At 42.5% G+C, this 15,938-nt stretch overlaps 2 protein-coding genes across 2 annotated transcripts; one reads left to right on the top strand and one right to left on the bottom strand.

Moving 5' to 3' along the window:
- The first annotated feature begins 677 nt into the window (after positions 1–677).
- Positions 678–3,080, top strand: LOC106573554 (C-C motif chemokine 21). Its single transcript, XM_014148695.2, has 5 exons — positions 678–868; positions 1,640–1,769; positions 2,080–2,227; positions 2,474–2,555; positions 2,703–3,080. The coding sequence occupies exons 1-4, from the start codon at positions 805–807 to the stop codon at positions 2,510–2,512; spliced, it is 381 nt and encodes a 126-aa protein (XP_014004170.1). The 5' UTR covers positions 678–804; the 3' UTR covers positions 2,513–2,555; positions 2,703–3,080.
- A 1,512-nt stretch (positions 3,081–4,592) lies between these two features.
- Positions 4,593–15,646, bottom strand: LOC106573551 (excitatory amino acid transporter 1). Its single transcript, XM_014148689.2, has 11 exons — positions 15,191–15,646; positions 10,681–10,944; positions 10,274–10,411; positions 9,817–10,024; positions 9,667–9,709; positions 9,390–9,518; positions 9,101–9,285; positions 8,693–8,926; positions 8,179–8,373; positions 7,114–7,248; positions 4,593–6,654 (listed from the first exon to the last, which is right to left on the bottom strand). The coding sequence occupies exons 2-11, from the start codon at positions 10,898–10,900 to the stop codon at positions 6,456–6,458; spliced, it is 1,686 nt and encodes a 561-aa protein (XP_014004164.1). The 5' UTR covers positions 10,901–10,944; positions 15,191–15,646; the 3' UTR covers positions 4,593–6,455.
- Between the last annotated feature and the right edge of the window lie 292 nt (positions 15,647–15,938).

Here is a 15,938-nt window from a genome sequence, read left to right on the forward strand (position 1 = left end):
TGTATTTTGAACCATGTCGGTATTACTGATGCCTTAGTCATTTGCATGGATAAAAACCACATGAATGTATTACAGTAGACCAGGAGAGGCTGCTGAGGGGAGGACGGCTCATAATAATGGCTGGAACGGCACAAATGGAATGGCAGATAACACATGGAAACCATGTGTTTGATGAATTTGTTACGATTCTGTTCCAGCCACTACCACGAGCCCTCCTCCCCAATTAAGGAGCCACCAACCTCCTGTGCAGTACACTGTAACATTTGTCTTATAAGTAGTGTATCACAGGCTTTGTGGTGTTCCCTGTATAGCACAGGTGGCACCTTAATTGGGGAGAAAAGGCTTGTGGTAATGACTGGAGTGGATTAGGTGGAATGGTATCAAATACATCAAACACATGGTTTCCAGGTGTTTGATACCATTCCATTAGCTCCGTTCCAGACATTATTATGAGCCGTCCTCCCCTCAGCAGCCTCCACTGATGTATTGTGCTCGAGCAGTGGGTCATAACATAGCAGTGGGACACACCTACAACAAGGTAGCTCACTTTTCATGACTGCATTAGAGAATGCCATAAATCTGAATTATTTTAAGAGCTATATTTTGGAAAGCATCTTTTGAAAAGTGGGAAAGACAGAAATGAACACAGTGAGTGGGGCACTGGAGGATGAGGGAGGGGGAGAGAGAGGGAGGGGGAGAGTGTGAGAGGGAGTGTGAGAGTGAAAAGGAGGGAGGGAGAAATATAAGAGACACGGCAATAGAGGGGAAGGTAATACAGCGGATAACTTCCCTGTCAGTCTCACCATGTTTCTGCTGCAGACTGTGACTGTTATTTCTCTGACTGTCGTTCTCCTGGACGCAGTGGAAGGTAAGACACAATAACACCTACACTAGACCGTCAGCAGTATGCACCCTGCTGGGAGCCAGTTTAGCAGGGAAGTGATGGCGAAGGAGATGAAGCTAGAGGAGAGAGGGAGGAGAGGGGAATAGAGCCAATACTGGAGCAGCAGCAGGGAGAGCCATGGATGTAAACAGAGGGCTAGAATGCAGGAAGACAATGGTTTCACATCAAAACCTTAAATGCTAATAACAAGCTAACTGAATACCTCATAGACTTTCATGGGAAAAAGTGCTAGATGATGTCAATGATAATATATGACAAGGTTCAGAGCAGCTTTTATATGACATGCATATGGTAACTGTTATCTCGGCTAATGTTACTGTGTTTACTCACTCTGATTGGATGAAAAGACTTGTCATGTAGTCACAATGCCACTGGCATAACAGTACATTGTTGGGGATCATGGGATGATCTAGCTAATTCCTCTGGCATTCTTGTGTGTATAGGGGGTGTGCAATACTCTTGACTCTGTCTGCACACAATATTACATATCCTGTCAGCAAGAGCAACCATTACATATTAACCTTGCATTGTCCAACTATACTGTATAGAACAGTGCAATGAAATGCCTTGCATTCCTACAAAAATATTTGCTATTTGAGCTCATATCTATCATAACAACCCTCCTTATGAGTCAATAGCAATCAGCCATCATATACCGTAAGTGTGCTTTGACGAGTCTGACATAAGGGTATGTCTCTCTCCCCCTCACTTCCTCTCTCTCTCCCTCTTTCTCAGGTGATGGGGTACAGATGCAGAGAGACGTTCAGTGCTGTATGCAGTACTCCCAGGGGAACGTGCGCACCAAAGACGTGCTGAGGTTTGAAGTGCAGACGGAGGGGCCAGACTGCAGCATACAAGCCATCATGCAAGTATTCCAACTATCTCCAAGCAACCTGCAGACATAGAAAATATTTCTCTCAGAGATGTGAGGCATTGTCATCTATCCAGGTCATGTTGTTATGGCTCAGACTCTACTATAATTGCCAGGGATGTGAGGAAGGAAATATGTGGGAATAACAAGACATAAAAAGAAAAGATGCCTCGCTAGCCAACTTTGTTGAAGCTTTGGTTCAGAGAAGGCTCTCTTGAAACCATGCTCCATATCTATAGTGTGTTCTGTATGTTTCATTTGAAAAGTTGGCTTGGTGAATGTTCTTTATCTGTTGTGGCTGCAGACTGTACACCAAGAAGGCGGTGAAGTGTGCTGACCCCAGAGATAGAAGGGTCAAGAGGTTACTGAGGAAGCTGCTCCAGAGGCAGAGGACCAAAGCACATAGGACCATGTGGCTCCACCCTCATGGCAACCTGCCAGTCATGTCGGAGGTGGGAAATATGCACCTTGTTTATACACATAGGGCTAAATTTAATCTAACGCACATTGCAGTTACGTAAACTACTTTAAAATACTACATAAACTTTCCTATGGTGGGAGAGATGAAATCCAGCCTGTACATCCAAATGGCTTTATTAGAGAGAGTGGTAATGTTAGCATTCTTGAAAAGTGTGCTGTAGTTGTTCTCTCTGATTATGTCACCATAGACAATGATTTTCCACACTTTTCTCTCTCAGGATAAGAAGGATGGGTGGGATGCCCTCCATGTGGAATGAGTGTGAGGTTGCTGTTACCACAGAAGGAGAATTATTGTCATAGGTGACAGCTGTTTATTATTTTACTCCAGCAATATTGTACTGTATTTTCTCCGCATAAACTTAGTGTCTGACATTTATGCTGCACTTAAATTGGCCTTTTGGGACAATAAAGATGTATTGAACTGAACTATCTCTCTTGTCATTGCAGGCCAAGTAAACTTCCAGCGGCTTCTCATCCTAACTCAGCCAAGCTTGCTGACTCTCCAGTCGTCTCATGTCACTATCTATCTGGCTGGGAGTGTGTAGTGGCTGAGCTGTCATCGCCATACATTGCAGAGTACATGAGAGGTTTTGATATATAGCTAAATGTCTTTTACACACTGTCGCTAACTATGCCAAAGTATTTGCCAAGTATTTCTGATTACTCTTTATTCCGAGAAACCGGTCTTCACCATCTATGTATGGCTGTTCAACTTCATAGACGGCTTGTTCTCGCCTGAAACACAATGTTATTTAGAAAAATGCACTGTATGTTGAAACACATCTTCAGTGGATCTTTTATAAATAAATTAACCTGAAAGAGTTAGATTTTCTTCATTGTGTCTTCTTGCCGCATAGGCTCATTCTTCAAAAATCTATATTATAGGTTAGTGGGTTGTTTACTTTTTGAAGGTATATTTTTGTAATTGTTTTGCTTTATTGAAGAGATAAAGACTGGGGGAGGGGGGAGTCAAAAGGCAGTGGGCCGGATTCTAACCTATGCTGACATACATGTGTGCCGGGGTCAGAGGCTTTAACTGCTGGACTACACAGGCCGCAGTGGGTTACTGAGTATCCATGTGCTTATATACACTGAGTATACCAAACATTAGGAACACCTAAATATTGATATTGTTTTGTATACATTGGTTCAAGTAGGTTACCCTATTATTTCTCTTATAGGTACAGTTCTCAAAGGTACTGGTATAAAACAAGCAGAATAACTGCTGTATTAATAGTTTGGAACAAAACTGAGTCGCCAGAGAGGCAGCGTTGGTTCCCCTCTGGCTGAAACCACACGCTGCTTCTGTTTACTGTGTCTGGGTGGATGCACTCGGTTTGATGTTGAGGTGCCAAGCATCTTCACTCCCAGATAAAAGGTGATTAATGCTTCCCATAGCATTGAGCTTCTGACTCAACACTGTTTGAGATGCCCAAAGCTGCTCTGGCACTCCATTTGACAGTTTGTTAATTTCAACAAAGACAGTTTGACACTATATCACTACCTAGAGGTTTAGACCTATTAACTGGCAAAAATGTGGAGGCTTTACTCAATGAGAGGCAGTACTGTAAATGTGAAGCCAGCTGGAATGCACCACAGGTGTTCAGTACTGCAGTTTAGACTGGTCGGAGGAAGAATCCATGGTGAATCAGGGCCAAAAACAGGAGATTCTCCACCAGGGGTAGCCCTTTTCTGTGCTTTAAAGAATACAGCCATGCTATTACACAATCTCCTCAGATCAACCAAAAGAACAGGAATCTCCTGGGGAATCTCTTGCTGTCTGAATAGACTCGTTTATACCTGGCGCTAACATGCATCCTTGGTCCTGATCTTGTCCACATTCTGATTATGCCACATTTTCAGATATGCGTCTACACATGGTAGTAAAATGTGTCTCTTATCCCTCCACTGTGTCTGCATTGTGACCAGATTTCCTGGTCCCTCCCTGTGTGCAAATTATTTGACAGATATTCTTCCAAAATAATATTTATTTATTTTAAGACACATATTGATGTCATAAGTCAATGGTGCCAGCTGTCAATGATTTTAGAAGGAAGGATAATGACGCTTTAAATGGTTTTACTGTCCAGATCTGTCTACACCTGTGAGATATCCAGAGACGTGCTGAGTGCGGAGGTAGTCAGGCACGGAGTGCGTGCCTGACTACCTCCGTTGGTGGTCAGGAAGATCTGAAAACAATCTTATCAGAATGTGTGTTTTGAGTGTATACACCTGTCTACAAATGTGAGCACAAAAGCACCAGGTACAAACAAGGCTTCTGTCTCTCTCGACCACACTTGTCACAGCCTACAGATTCACACAATTGTTGTCAATTCCTGAGACATTTATTTGTTGCAACTTTCATATTCTTCCATCAAAATTCTAAAGCCATCAAAATTTAAACCATCTCACGAAAACATAAATCAACTATTTAATATGTAAAACAAGAGGCACAAATTAGGCTACATGACATGAATGAGCGCGTGTCTCGTGCACTAAATGATGACAGGTAAAAATGTTAGAACTGCAGAGGGTTTATAATAATTAGGTTGTTTTCAAATCTTCTGGAATGCCTCTTTAACATCGAACTTAATTGCCTTTAAATTATGTATATACATGTAAGTGCTTTAGGCATAACATTTTTCCACTTTTTTTCCCACAGTCAAATAAAAGAGAAAAGCCATAATCATAAATGAACCACTACCACAACGGGGGGTAGTGCGTGCATCCATAAAGAACTGGATGTTGAATTGAAATGAACTGAAATGACCATGTAAGATTACAGCATCAAGGAAATGGAATATCTAGTGAGCATTTTAGTTATTTTAGTCAAGAAATCTACTTAGATCTCCCTGCTCATATTCTTCAAATGGACCAAATGTATATCAACATTTCACATACTTCAGCCTTGAGTGACTTGTGTTAAAATAACAGGGCACTAGTACCAACATATGTTCAGTTAAGAAACACTAGAGTTAACACTGAAAATAAATCTTTGTTACCAATATTGTTTTCAAAAAATAAAAAAGTCTAACAACCCCAATTTACCTCAATAAGTAACATAGAAATCACCCAAGTGTAAAATATTATTACAGATATCCGTACAAATATATACTGTACATTCACATTGATGCTATTGACAGAGATCAAGCAAAGTACATTATATCAAAACTGATGACAATACGTCAATGTCTGTTTTCAAAACTGTTGAAAAACTGGTTATCAAAGTTGGTAGCATTGATAATATGATAGGCCTACAACATTTGCTCTAGGTAATGTTTGGGGCAGAAAATCAAATGGCTTAAGAGAAAGCATAATGTTCACTTGAATTATATTAGAGGTAGATTCACAATGAAAACAACAACCACCAACTACAGAAGTACAACTGAGGCTGCTATAAACTCAAATTGATTACGTCAATGATGCTAAAAGTGTCAAAATATAATACAAATTCAAGCCATGCAACAAAACCAGCTACGTGATGGTGAGTATAGGAATGGATTTTCCATTTATTCACATATTTAAAAAGGTCATTGAATGGCAATTATTTTCTTGATCATGTAAATGAATCCGATACTGAGTACATAACAACAGTCTAAAGTGTTCTCTACTGATATGAAAAAATGTGATAAATGAAATCAATATGATAGCTAGATATCTATGGAAAATGTGATTTCCCCTGTCCGGTTCTTTCATCAGTGTCCTCTAGAGTAGACAATGCATCCATGGACTCAGATTTGGACTGAAATAACCAAAAGAGTTGGTGATATGGTTAAGAGTGTCAAAACAATTCCAAACCACTATCCCTAGAGTGTTTGCAGATCTGAGGTTAACCAGATAGGTGTTAGCAATTTGGTGATGGCTCAACCTAGGCATCCAATATCTTTCCCCATATTGTTTACATCTACTGTACCCAGTTCTTCCATATCTACAAACACTGAAAATCAAATCAAATATTGGTCACATACACATATTTAGCAGATGTTATTGTGGGTGTGGCGAAGTGCTTGTGTTCCTAGCTCCAACAGTGCAGTAGTATCTAACAACAATACACACTAATCTAAAAGTAAAATAATGGAATTAAGAAATATATAAATATTAGATTGAGCAATGTTGGAGTGGCGTTGACTAAAAGAAGAAGTACAGTAGAGGCTAGTGATTGTTTTCAGACTGGGCCTATAAATTCCCCTGTCCTGACCCCTACATGGGGGTCTCACTGTTGTGGTGCTTCACTGAGTCGTTCTCCTGGCAGATGAGCTGGTAGGGCTTCTCGTTCTCTTCGATCACCGAGTTGCCCACCTCAACATCCTGGCTCTGCAACTCCTGATGCGACAGGTGCTCCACGATGCCCGCCCCCAGAGAGTCCCCCAGCACGTTGGTAGTGGTCCTCAGTCGGTCCCTGCACAGGTACATACATTATAAAACACAGACATTATATAGTGCATACACACACACACACACACACACACACACACACACACACACACACACACACACACACACACACACACACACACACACACACACACACACACACACACACACACACACACACACACACACACACACACACACACTCCCTCAGGGTGTCAACCTCTGCGCAGCCACACAAAAACACAATGCAATCCTTGGAGTAATCCATCCACAAGTTATTAAAAAAAAGAATTCTAACCATCGTGTGTAAATCCAACTATGAGGCATGCAGAAAAGCGTATACAACACCACAACATTAGAGAGGGCTAGTTGTTAACAGTTCATCAATAATCTGATGCGCATAATGCATGGCCAACCTTTCAGGGGGATCTGTTCTCTGTTATAGTGGGGTGGCGGCCTTACAGTGACATTTAAGCAGACTTACAGGAACCAGTCCACAGCAATGATCAGCGTTATGTCCTCTGTGGGCAGTCCCACCGATGTCAATACAATCACCATGGTAACCAGACCAGCCTGCGGGATGCCTGCTGCTCCAATGCTGGCAGCTGTTGCTGTGATACTGTGGAGGGATGGCACCATTTAATAAGAAAGAGAAACACACATTGCATTAGGGAATCGGTGGTGAGTGATGTATGAAAAATACTTAAGACTGATCCGGGAGGACATGGTTGTAGACTAACCACTGCACGCCGATAATAACTTGACCTGTGTCCCATAATGTATCTGCTAATAATGACTAGCCATCTCTTAAATTAGCATATTCTTGCACATATGCTGCTGCTACTGTCTATTATGTATCCTGTTGCCTAGTCACTTTACCCCCACTACAGTATATGTACATAACTACCTCAATTACTTTGTACCCCTGCACATCGATTCGGTACTGGTACTCTGTGTATATAGCATGTTATTTTTACTCGTTATTGTTATTCACTGTGTATTTATTCCTTTTGTGACTATAAAAATACTTTTTTGTATATCTTTAACTGCATTGTTAGAACAGGACATATAAGTACGTATTTCACGGTTCACGTATTTCCAACCTGTTTATTACGAAGCATGTGATTTTTTTATTTGTGTTTGCTAGGGATGGGGGGGAAAGTGTGACACCACTCCGGCCCCCGACGACTGGAGTTGCCCATCCCTGAGCTAAATCAACACTCCGTGGTAGAGGTAATCCATCTTGGCTTGTGAAGTCAATAGAAGAAAGTCAACAGCATGGAGAAGTTTGGCAGAGACCACAAAATCCATCTTATCAAAACCACGAAAACTCATTGTTATGAGTTATGAGTCTCCTCTTAATGTAGTTACACAATTAGCTAATATGCTTTTGTATATTCTTTCCAAGTTGAGATTTTAAAAAAGATGTGTTGTTAAAAATAACTTAATAGTTGAAAAACACTTAATACTTAAAAATAACTTCATAGTTGAAGGTCTAGCTCATTGATAGCATTGTGGCTTATCAGATGAATGGTGTCTTAATACTCACCTGATGGTGAGGATTTGGCCAAAGTTGAGTTCCATGTCATTAACCTGAGCAATAAAGATGGCTGCCACAGCCTCGTAGAGGGCAGTGCCATCCATGTTGATGGTGGCACCCACGGGCAGGATGAAGCGTGTCACTCTCTTGTCCACACGGTTGTTCTCCTCCAGACAGCGGAAGGTGATGGGCAGGGTGGCAGAGCTATGGCAGGGTGGCAGAGAATAGAGGACGCTGTGAGATCATAATGGTCCAAACAACAACTAGCTGTGTTTCCCAACTCCAATCCTCGAGTACCTCCAACAGCACACATTTTTGTTGTAGCCCCGGACAAGCACACCTGATTCCACTTGTCAACCAATCGTCAAGCCCTCGATGAGTTGAATCAAGTGAGTTTGTCTGGGGCTACAACAAAAATGTGTGCTGTTTGGGTTACTGGAGGACCGGATAACAACTGAACTAGAGGATATCCCCAGGGCAATGAATTAGCTACATCTGACCCTGAATCTGTTCCTACACCCACCTAGAGGACGTCCCCAGGGCAGTGATGAGGGCCTGCAGCAGGCCAGCGATGAAGGTGTAGGGGTTCTTCCTGGTGACCAGGAAGTAGAGCAGGGGCAGGACGAAGAGACCGTGGATGAGCAGTCCCACGATGACAGACACCGTGTACATCCCCAGCTGACCTCCCACCTCGGCCAGATTCTTCATCTCCACGATCTTACCTGCTATCAGGAACAGGATGCCCACAGGAGCGTACCTGATGGGGAGAGGAAGGAAAGGAGATAAAAGAGAGAGAGAGAGATATTTGTAGCCCACACAATTCCCCCGAAAGCAACGGTTTTGCGATATATACTGTATGTGAGAAGTAATGGTAAAGGCATTTACGAGTACATTAACACGTTACTTTGCAACCACTAATCTGACTACTAACCAGATGATGATGGCCACTAGGCGCATGATGGCTTCGTTGAGGCAGTCGAAGAAGTCCCTGAGAGCCTGTCCCTGCTGCTTCATGCTGCCGATGACCAGGCCGAAGCACATGGAGAACACCACCAGACCCAGGGCGTTCACCCCATTAGAGGAACCAGACACTGGGATCGTCTCCACCACTGTCTCCTGGAGCAGAACAGCCCCTTCACATCACATCACATTTACACTTATCCAAAGTAACTGTAGCACTTGTTCCCCCAAAGGACTTGACATTGGGGTAAGTCACCAACCTGGATGGTCTGCAGCACTCTGCTCATGTTAGCAGCCAAGGCAGCCTCTGTAGCGTTTAGGGAGTCAGTCAGGTTGAGAGTAACGGTCACGTTCTTGGTGTAGATGGTCTTCTTGTAGACTGTTTTGTACTGGTGGAAACAGTGCATGCATTGAATACATGTATGTATTGTATAAGTAAAGAGTATCAGTCCTTAACAATGTATTTGGTGAGTAAGCATTTTAACACAGTGTATTGAAGAATAGCTGATTGATCAATTGGCAAGTGGATTCCCTTACCTGCTTGAAACAGGCTTCCACCAAATTTGGTGGGAACATGTTCCTGAAAGATAAACAATGCAGAACTATTATCACAGTGAATAAAGGACAACCCATTATTAATATCTTCTATTGACTTACTGTCACTGGGATCCTACAATAGTTACTCACCTGATGAGATCCAGGAAGGCGTCAGCTGCTTGTACTGGCTCTATGGTACCGCCAGAGACCACTGGGCTGTCCCTATGGCCTTTCCCTGGTTTGATGACAATCACAATGACTATGCCAATGAAGACCGCGATGAGGGTGGTCACCATGTAATAAACCACAGCCCACATTCCCATCTTCCCAGATGCTTTGCTGTCCAGAGAGGAAATACCTGCAAGACAAGACAAAGTTCATCATTTTCTCATGAATACTCTAGCTACTACCACAAGACTATTACTGTACCAACTAACTTTGAAATCAAAATAGCAAGAAGTATGGAAAATGTAGAGTAATAACATGCAGAAGGGGTGAGAGATCTCCATGAAATGTAAATCATTTTGAGTTTGACAAAAGCAATACATACTGTAATTGCAAATAATTATAATGATGCTAAGAAAGCAGAACTCCTGTGACCAGCTACCTGTGACCAGGCTGGAGACAATGAGAGGCAGAACCAGCATCTGCAGCATCCTCATCAGCAGCTCTCCAGGGAAGGCAAAGTACTTGATCTCCCTGAGGGTCAGGTTGTGGGGCCGCAGGGCAAAACCCAGCAAGACACCTGGATACACACACAGGAGACATGATATAAAGACTGGATCATTGATGAAAAATACTGTATGTATTTCAAGTCTTCTTGACACAGGAGTCTACACTTGGGGGCTGCAGCTCATATGCCTGTGTAATAACACTGCAATTACTATCGTTTTTTAAAATTAATATTGTATTAACTATAAACAAACAATCAACAAACTAACCATAAGCTTAGCTCTTAACATCACCTTAACCCTAACCCCAATAAGACAGTAACAAAGTATTTTGTCCACTTGCCTAGAGCCACTGCTGCGATGGTGAGGAGGACAAAGAGGTTGCGTCTCAGGAAGCCCTTGACGCTCTCCTTAGTGATGGAGCTCATCGTGTCCTTGGCACTGGCCGCTCTCTTCTGCATGGCCCTATGTAACCACCGCCAGAGGCCTCGTTCAGGGAGGGAGGGCTTGTCGGCGTCCTCGTTCAGGAAAAGGCTGGCGGTGTTGGCGGGCTTCTCATTCATAATCAGCTCCAGCACCTGGTCCAGGAGGCAGGTTTCCTGTGAAACTGGAGGAGAGGAGATGGAGGAGACCATAGGCATTCTGTTATAATGCAGTGAAGGAAAAATGTATATGAAGTGTACATGACTGCTTGATAGAGGAGTTGGTTGGACATATTAATATCAATTCAGCAACACTGAAGTCAGAAAATTATTAAAATGGATTGCAAAAGAGCACTCAAGAATCTGATGATTGTTGCTAATACTCAAACAGTACTGGATGAGCGTTGATGAAATGCATGACAAATACATACAGTGCAGTGTCACAGCTCTGCATTTAAATATGAGTTATTTTCTGAATGATGATCCTATCATCCTACCTGGTCCATGGCAATCCTATAAGACAAGTAGTGTATCAGATTCCCTCACTGCTCCTTCCAGTATGGTAAGGGCCTGTTCTAAACCATATAACTAATCCCAGGAAATTCACCTAATATGTCCTTATAACAAGAAAACAAGAAATGCTCATCCAGAAGTGGCGTTCCTAGTGGCCAGGGACTTTAAAACAGGCAAACTTAAATCCGTTTTACATCATTTCTACCAGCATGTCACGTGCAACCAGAGGAAAGAAAAAAAAACTCTAGACCACCTTTACTCCACACACAGATGCATACAAAGCTCTCTCTCGTCCTCCATTTGGCAAATGTGACCATAATTATATCCTCCTGATTCCTGCTTACAAGCAAAAACTAAAGCAGGAAGTACAGTGACTCACTCAATATGGAAGTGGTCAGATGACGCGGATGCTATGCTACAGGACTGTTTTGCTTGCACAGACTGGAATATGTTCCGGGATTCATCCAATGGCATTGAGGAGTGTACCATCTCAGTCACCGGGTTCATCAATAAGTGCATTGACGACGCTGTACCCACAGTGACCATACGTACATTTCCCATCCAGAAGCCATGGAATACAGGCAACATCCACACCGAGCTAAAGGCTAGAGCTTCCGGTTTCAAGGAGCGTCAATACAGGACTAAGATATAATAGTACTAAACCTGCTCCGACGCTCATTGGATGTGGCAGGGCTTGAAAAATATTATGGACTACAAAGGGAAACCCAGCCACGAGCTGCCCAGTGACGCGAGCCATAAAGTGCTTTGAAAGGCTGGTCATAGCTCACAACACCATCATGCCAGAAACCCGAGACCCACTCCAGTTCGCATACCGCCCCAACAGATTCACAGATGCAATCTCAATCGCACTCCACACTGCCCTTTCACACCTGGACAAAAGGTGATGTGAGATGTGAGAATGCTGTTCATTGACTACAGCTCAGTGTTAAACAAAATAGTGCCCACACAGCTCATCACTAAGCTAAGGACCCTGGGACTAAACACCTCCCTCTGCAACTGGATCCTGACGGGCCACCCCAGGTGGTAAGGGTAGGCAGCAACACATCTGCCACACTGATTTTTAACATTGGAGCCCCTCAGGGGTGCGTGCTTAGTCCCCTCCTGTACTCCCTGTTCACCCAAACACGACTCCAACATCATCATTAAGTTTGCTGATGACACAACAGTGGTAGGCCTGATCATCGACAACAGCCTATAGGGAAGAGGTCAGAGACGTGGCAGTGTGGTGCCAGGACAACAACCTCTCTCTCAATGTGAGCAAGACAAAGGAGATGATCGTGGACTATAGGACAAAGAGTGCCTAACAGGCCCCCATTAACATTGACAGGACTGAAGTGGACCGGGTCGAGAGTTTCAAGTTCCTTGGTGTCCACATCACCAACAAACTATCATGGTCCAAACATACCAAGACAGTCATGAAGAGGGCACGACAATACCTTTTCCCCCTCAGGAGACTGAAAAGATATGGCATGGGTCCCCAGAACCTCAAAAAGTTATTCAGCTGCACCATCAAGAGCATCCTGACTGGTTGCATCACCGCCTGGTATGGCAACTGCTCGGCATCTGACCGTAAGGTGCTACAGAGGGTAGTGCATACGGCCCAGTACATCACTGGGGTCAAGCTTCCTGACATCCAAGACCTATACACTAAGCGGTGTCAGAGGAAGGCCCAAAGAATTGTCAAAGACTCCAGTCACCCAAGTCATAGACTGTTCTCTCTGCTACTGCATGGCAAGCGGTACCAGAGCGCCAAGTCTAGGAACAAAAGGCTCCTTAACAGCTTCTACCCGCAAGCCATAAGACTGCTGAACAACTAATCATATGGCCACCTGGACTACTTACACCCCCCCCCCTTGTTTTTACACTGCTGCTACTCGCTGTTTATTATCTATGATTTGTCACTTTACAAATTACCTTGACTAACCTGTACCCCTGTACATTGACTCTGTATTGTTATGTACATTTGTGTTACTATTTGATCGCTTCGATTTTTTTTACTTTAGTATATTTAGTAAATATTTTATTAACTCTATTTCTTGAACTGCATTGTGGGTTAAGGGCTTTTTCAAGTAAGCATTTCATGGTAAGGTCTTGTATTGTTATATTCGGCACATGTGACAAATACAATTTAATTTGATTTAATGTTGATTTTACTCCCAAAGGGGTGCATACAGGCAGTAAACAGGCATTATTTTGAAACTAATGACGATTCAACTACAGTACATACTACAGATGTAGGATCTTAATTTGAGCCAGTTAGCTACAGCAGGAAAAATAATCCTGCAAAAACAGGAAATGTAAATTATTATGTGGGTTATAATTAATGGACATTTTTGTAGGGGTTTATAGACATTGGCAGCTCTATAGGCAACATTATATTTATATCTGCAATGTTCTGAATATTTCCCCATAATGAACATGCCCTGTGTGCATGCATTTCTTACTGGACGAGTCCCTGGATGTCACCAGCCAGGGCACAGGTAACCTACATTAGCCTTGCCATGGTATGTATGGAGAAGTTGGCTTAAAAAGGTGATGGTATTTCATGCCTAACTTACAAGAAAGCCTTGAGCCTCTTCAAACTATCCTGCTAAAATACGCAGGAACACAGAGTACCAACACTACAGTATGATTCTAACACGTAAAAGCCAGAAGCAAATCACAGCTTTTCTATGCAACAAGTTTTGTAAACAAAGAAGCAAAAATCAAACAACACAATGAATATCAAGAAAATATGCTGAAAATATCAACTGGTCCCTTAAACTCCCACTTTTTTTCAAACTGACTCAATCTGCCTTACCTTTAATATCCCACAGGGCAAGATTGTTTCCACATCATTTCCACAAACAAATTATACGTGGAAAACTGCCTGGATTTGCAAAAAGTTGTCAATGTAAGGGAATTTAGTATTTTTTATCCAACTTTTCACCTAAATCCAATAACATGGTGATTTTTGTTTATGGTTTCATGTTGAATTCACGTTAGCTGACAACTCAACCAAATGTAAATCAAAACTAGACGTTGAACTGACATCTGTGCCCAGTGGGATACTCTTTAAGAATAGCATACTCACCACTCATGGTTTAGTTCAGGGCTTCCTTTTCAAACAGTCCAAAGCCTAGAGATACAACAGATGCAGTCTACCCATACTGTCAGGGGCAAATTGACTGGAGGTGACGGTTCGCTGATTTCATAAGCGGGCAGACATGAAAAGGTCTGTCATCTCGTCTGACCTAACCTTCTTATGCATGCTCAGCCCTACCCCCCCCACCCACCCACCCACCCACCAGCACACACACAACTACAAAGCCCTGGGACAACCGCAGGTACAGTCTAACCCCCACCTATTCCACCCATGTCCCACTGTCCTAGCCAACATTAGTCTCCCCAGCAGTTCCAGGGCTGGAAATAGCAAGACATGACAATGCAACTTCAGTTTTTGAAATTGGTCCTCTATTTGTACCATTCATATAAAGCCAATGCTCTTTTTGTTGGTGGACATTGCATCACCACCACTGGCACTATTCTACCATGGGGCTGTGATAAACCTAGCAGAAATGTGTACACTTTTTAATAACTGCTCAAAAAAATCTGCAAAGAAAAAGATACCCTGTTTATGTTTTTTCTCTTCACAGATTACATACAGTCATGGTGAGCTCTTCTGGTCTGGGTGGAACGTCTTCAACTGGTGGTATAATCATAAAATATGCTTAAAAATTACAATATTATAACTTGTGTACAAGTTATCAAAGTTGATATCTTTGATAGACATTAAATAATGTATCTAGCTGTTAAGTGAGAGTGAATTCACCTAAATCGGAGAAGTACATGTGTTGCATGTTATAATTAACCGTTAATTTAAAATTAATACAATCCAAAAAAGTTGTATTTTCATACCTTCTCTCAAGACGGTCCTTACACGGCATGGTTAATTCCTTTGCTTGCCTTCCACTCACATAACTGAAGTAGCCCAAAGTAGCACACATTCACATCTACAGTTAATTTCCCTAAATTACATGAGCTTGAGTTTTTCCCTAGCCCTCCTGCGCGATAGAAAAACGCCTCGATATCGAGCAGAGGTCTGCGTGGGAGGGAAGAGGTTTTAAGGATTCTTCTGGCGTGAAGAAAAGCCACCTGCTGCCCAATTGAATCCGTGGAGCTCGCGTAGTCCCAATATTTGTGGGTGGTAGAGTGGCTATGGCAATAATGATGAGAGATCATTTGCTGCCTAAAAATATCCTAAATGCTCTACCAGTTAAAAGCTTAATCAATTTGCTGTCATTAGAGATGATTGTGAGGTTGACATGATTGAGAATTTGATTTGTATTGAGACATTTGTTCTCCAAAATGTTTTAATCGTTTTGTTTTCTCCTTGGATATTGTGAACTTTGAGAGAGAGGTGAAGATACGTACATAAACGCTGCTCTTATTTCCATGACAACCGGCCTTTCCGCACTTGCTCAGGGTCTGGCCTTAGCAGCTAAAGGGAATCATATTGTATATGTATAACTACCCACACTCCTGCCCACACATTGTTTTAGGCCCTCTGTGTATACAATCATTACTTCAATGTGGATATTGTAGAACTTTACAGGGGGCTACAAAGAACTCCATGTTCAGAATGCATTGGCCCCTCATCATCATG

Source organism: Salmo salar, chromosome ssa16 (genome assembly GCF_905237065.1).
Source record: "Salmo salar chromosome ssa16, Ssal_v3.1, whole genome shotgun sequence".
Lineage (NCBI taxonomy): Eukaryota > Metazoa > Chordata > Actinopteri > Salmoniformes > Salmonidae > Salmo > Salmo salar.

Bases quoted from the DNA above. Each gene is read 5' to 3' on its own strand.
- LOC106573554 (XM_014148695.2), top strand. From the start codon at position 805: ATGTTTCTGCTGCAGACTGTGACTGTTATTTCTCTGACTGTCGTTCTC. The intron at 869-1,639 runs GTAAGACACAAT...CCTCTTTCTCAG, and splicing joins TCTCCTGGACGCAGTGGAAG to GTGATGGGGTACAGATGCAG. The intron at 2,228-2,473 runs GTGGGAAATATG...TTTCTCTCTCAG, and splicing joins ACCTGCCAGTCATGTCGGAG to GATAAGAAGGATGGGTGGGA.
- LOC106573551 (XM_014148689.2), bottom strand. From the start codon at position 10,900: ATGAATGAGAAGCCCGCCAACACCGCCAGCCTTTTCCTGAACGAGGAC. The intron at 10,025-10,273 runs GTAGCTGGTCAC...CTTGTCTTGCAG, and splicing joins TGTCTCCAGCCTGGTCACAG to GTATTTCCTCTCTGGACAGC. The intron at 8,374-8,692 runs GTGGGTGTAGGA...ACCCTGCCATAG, and splicing joins GCCCTGGGGACGTCCTCTAG to CTCTGCCACCCTGCCCATCA.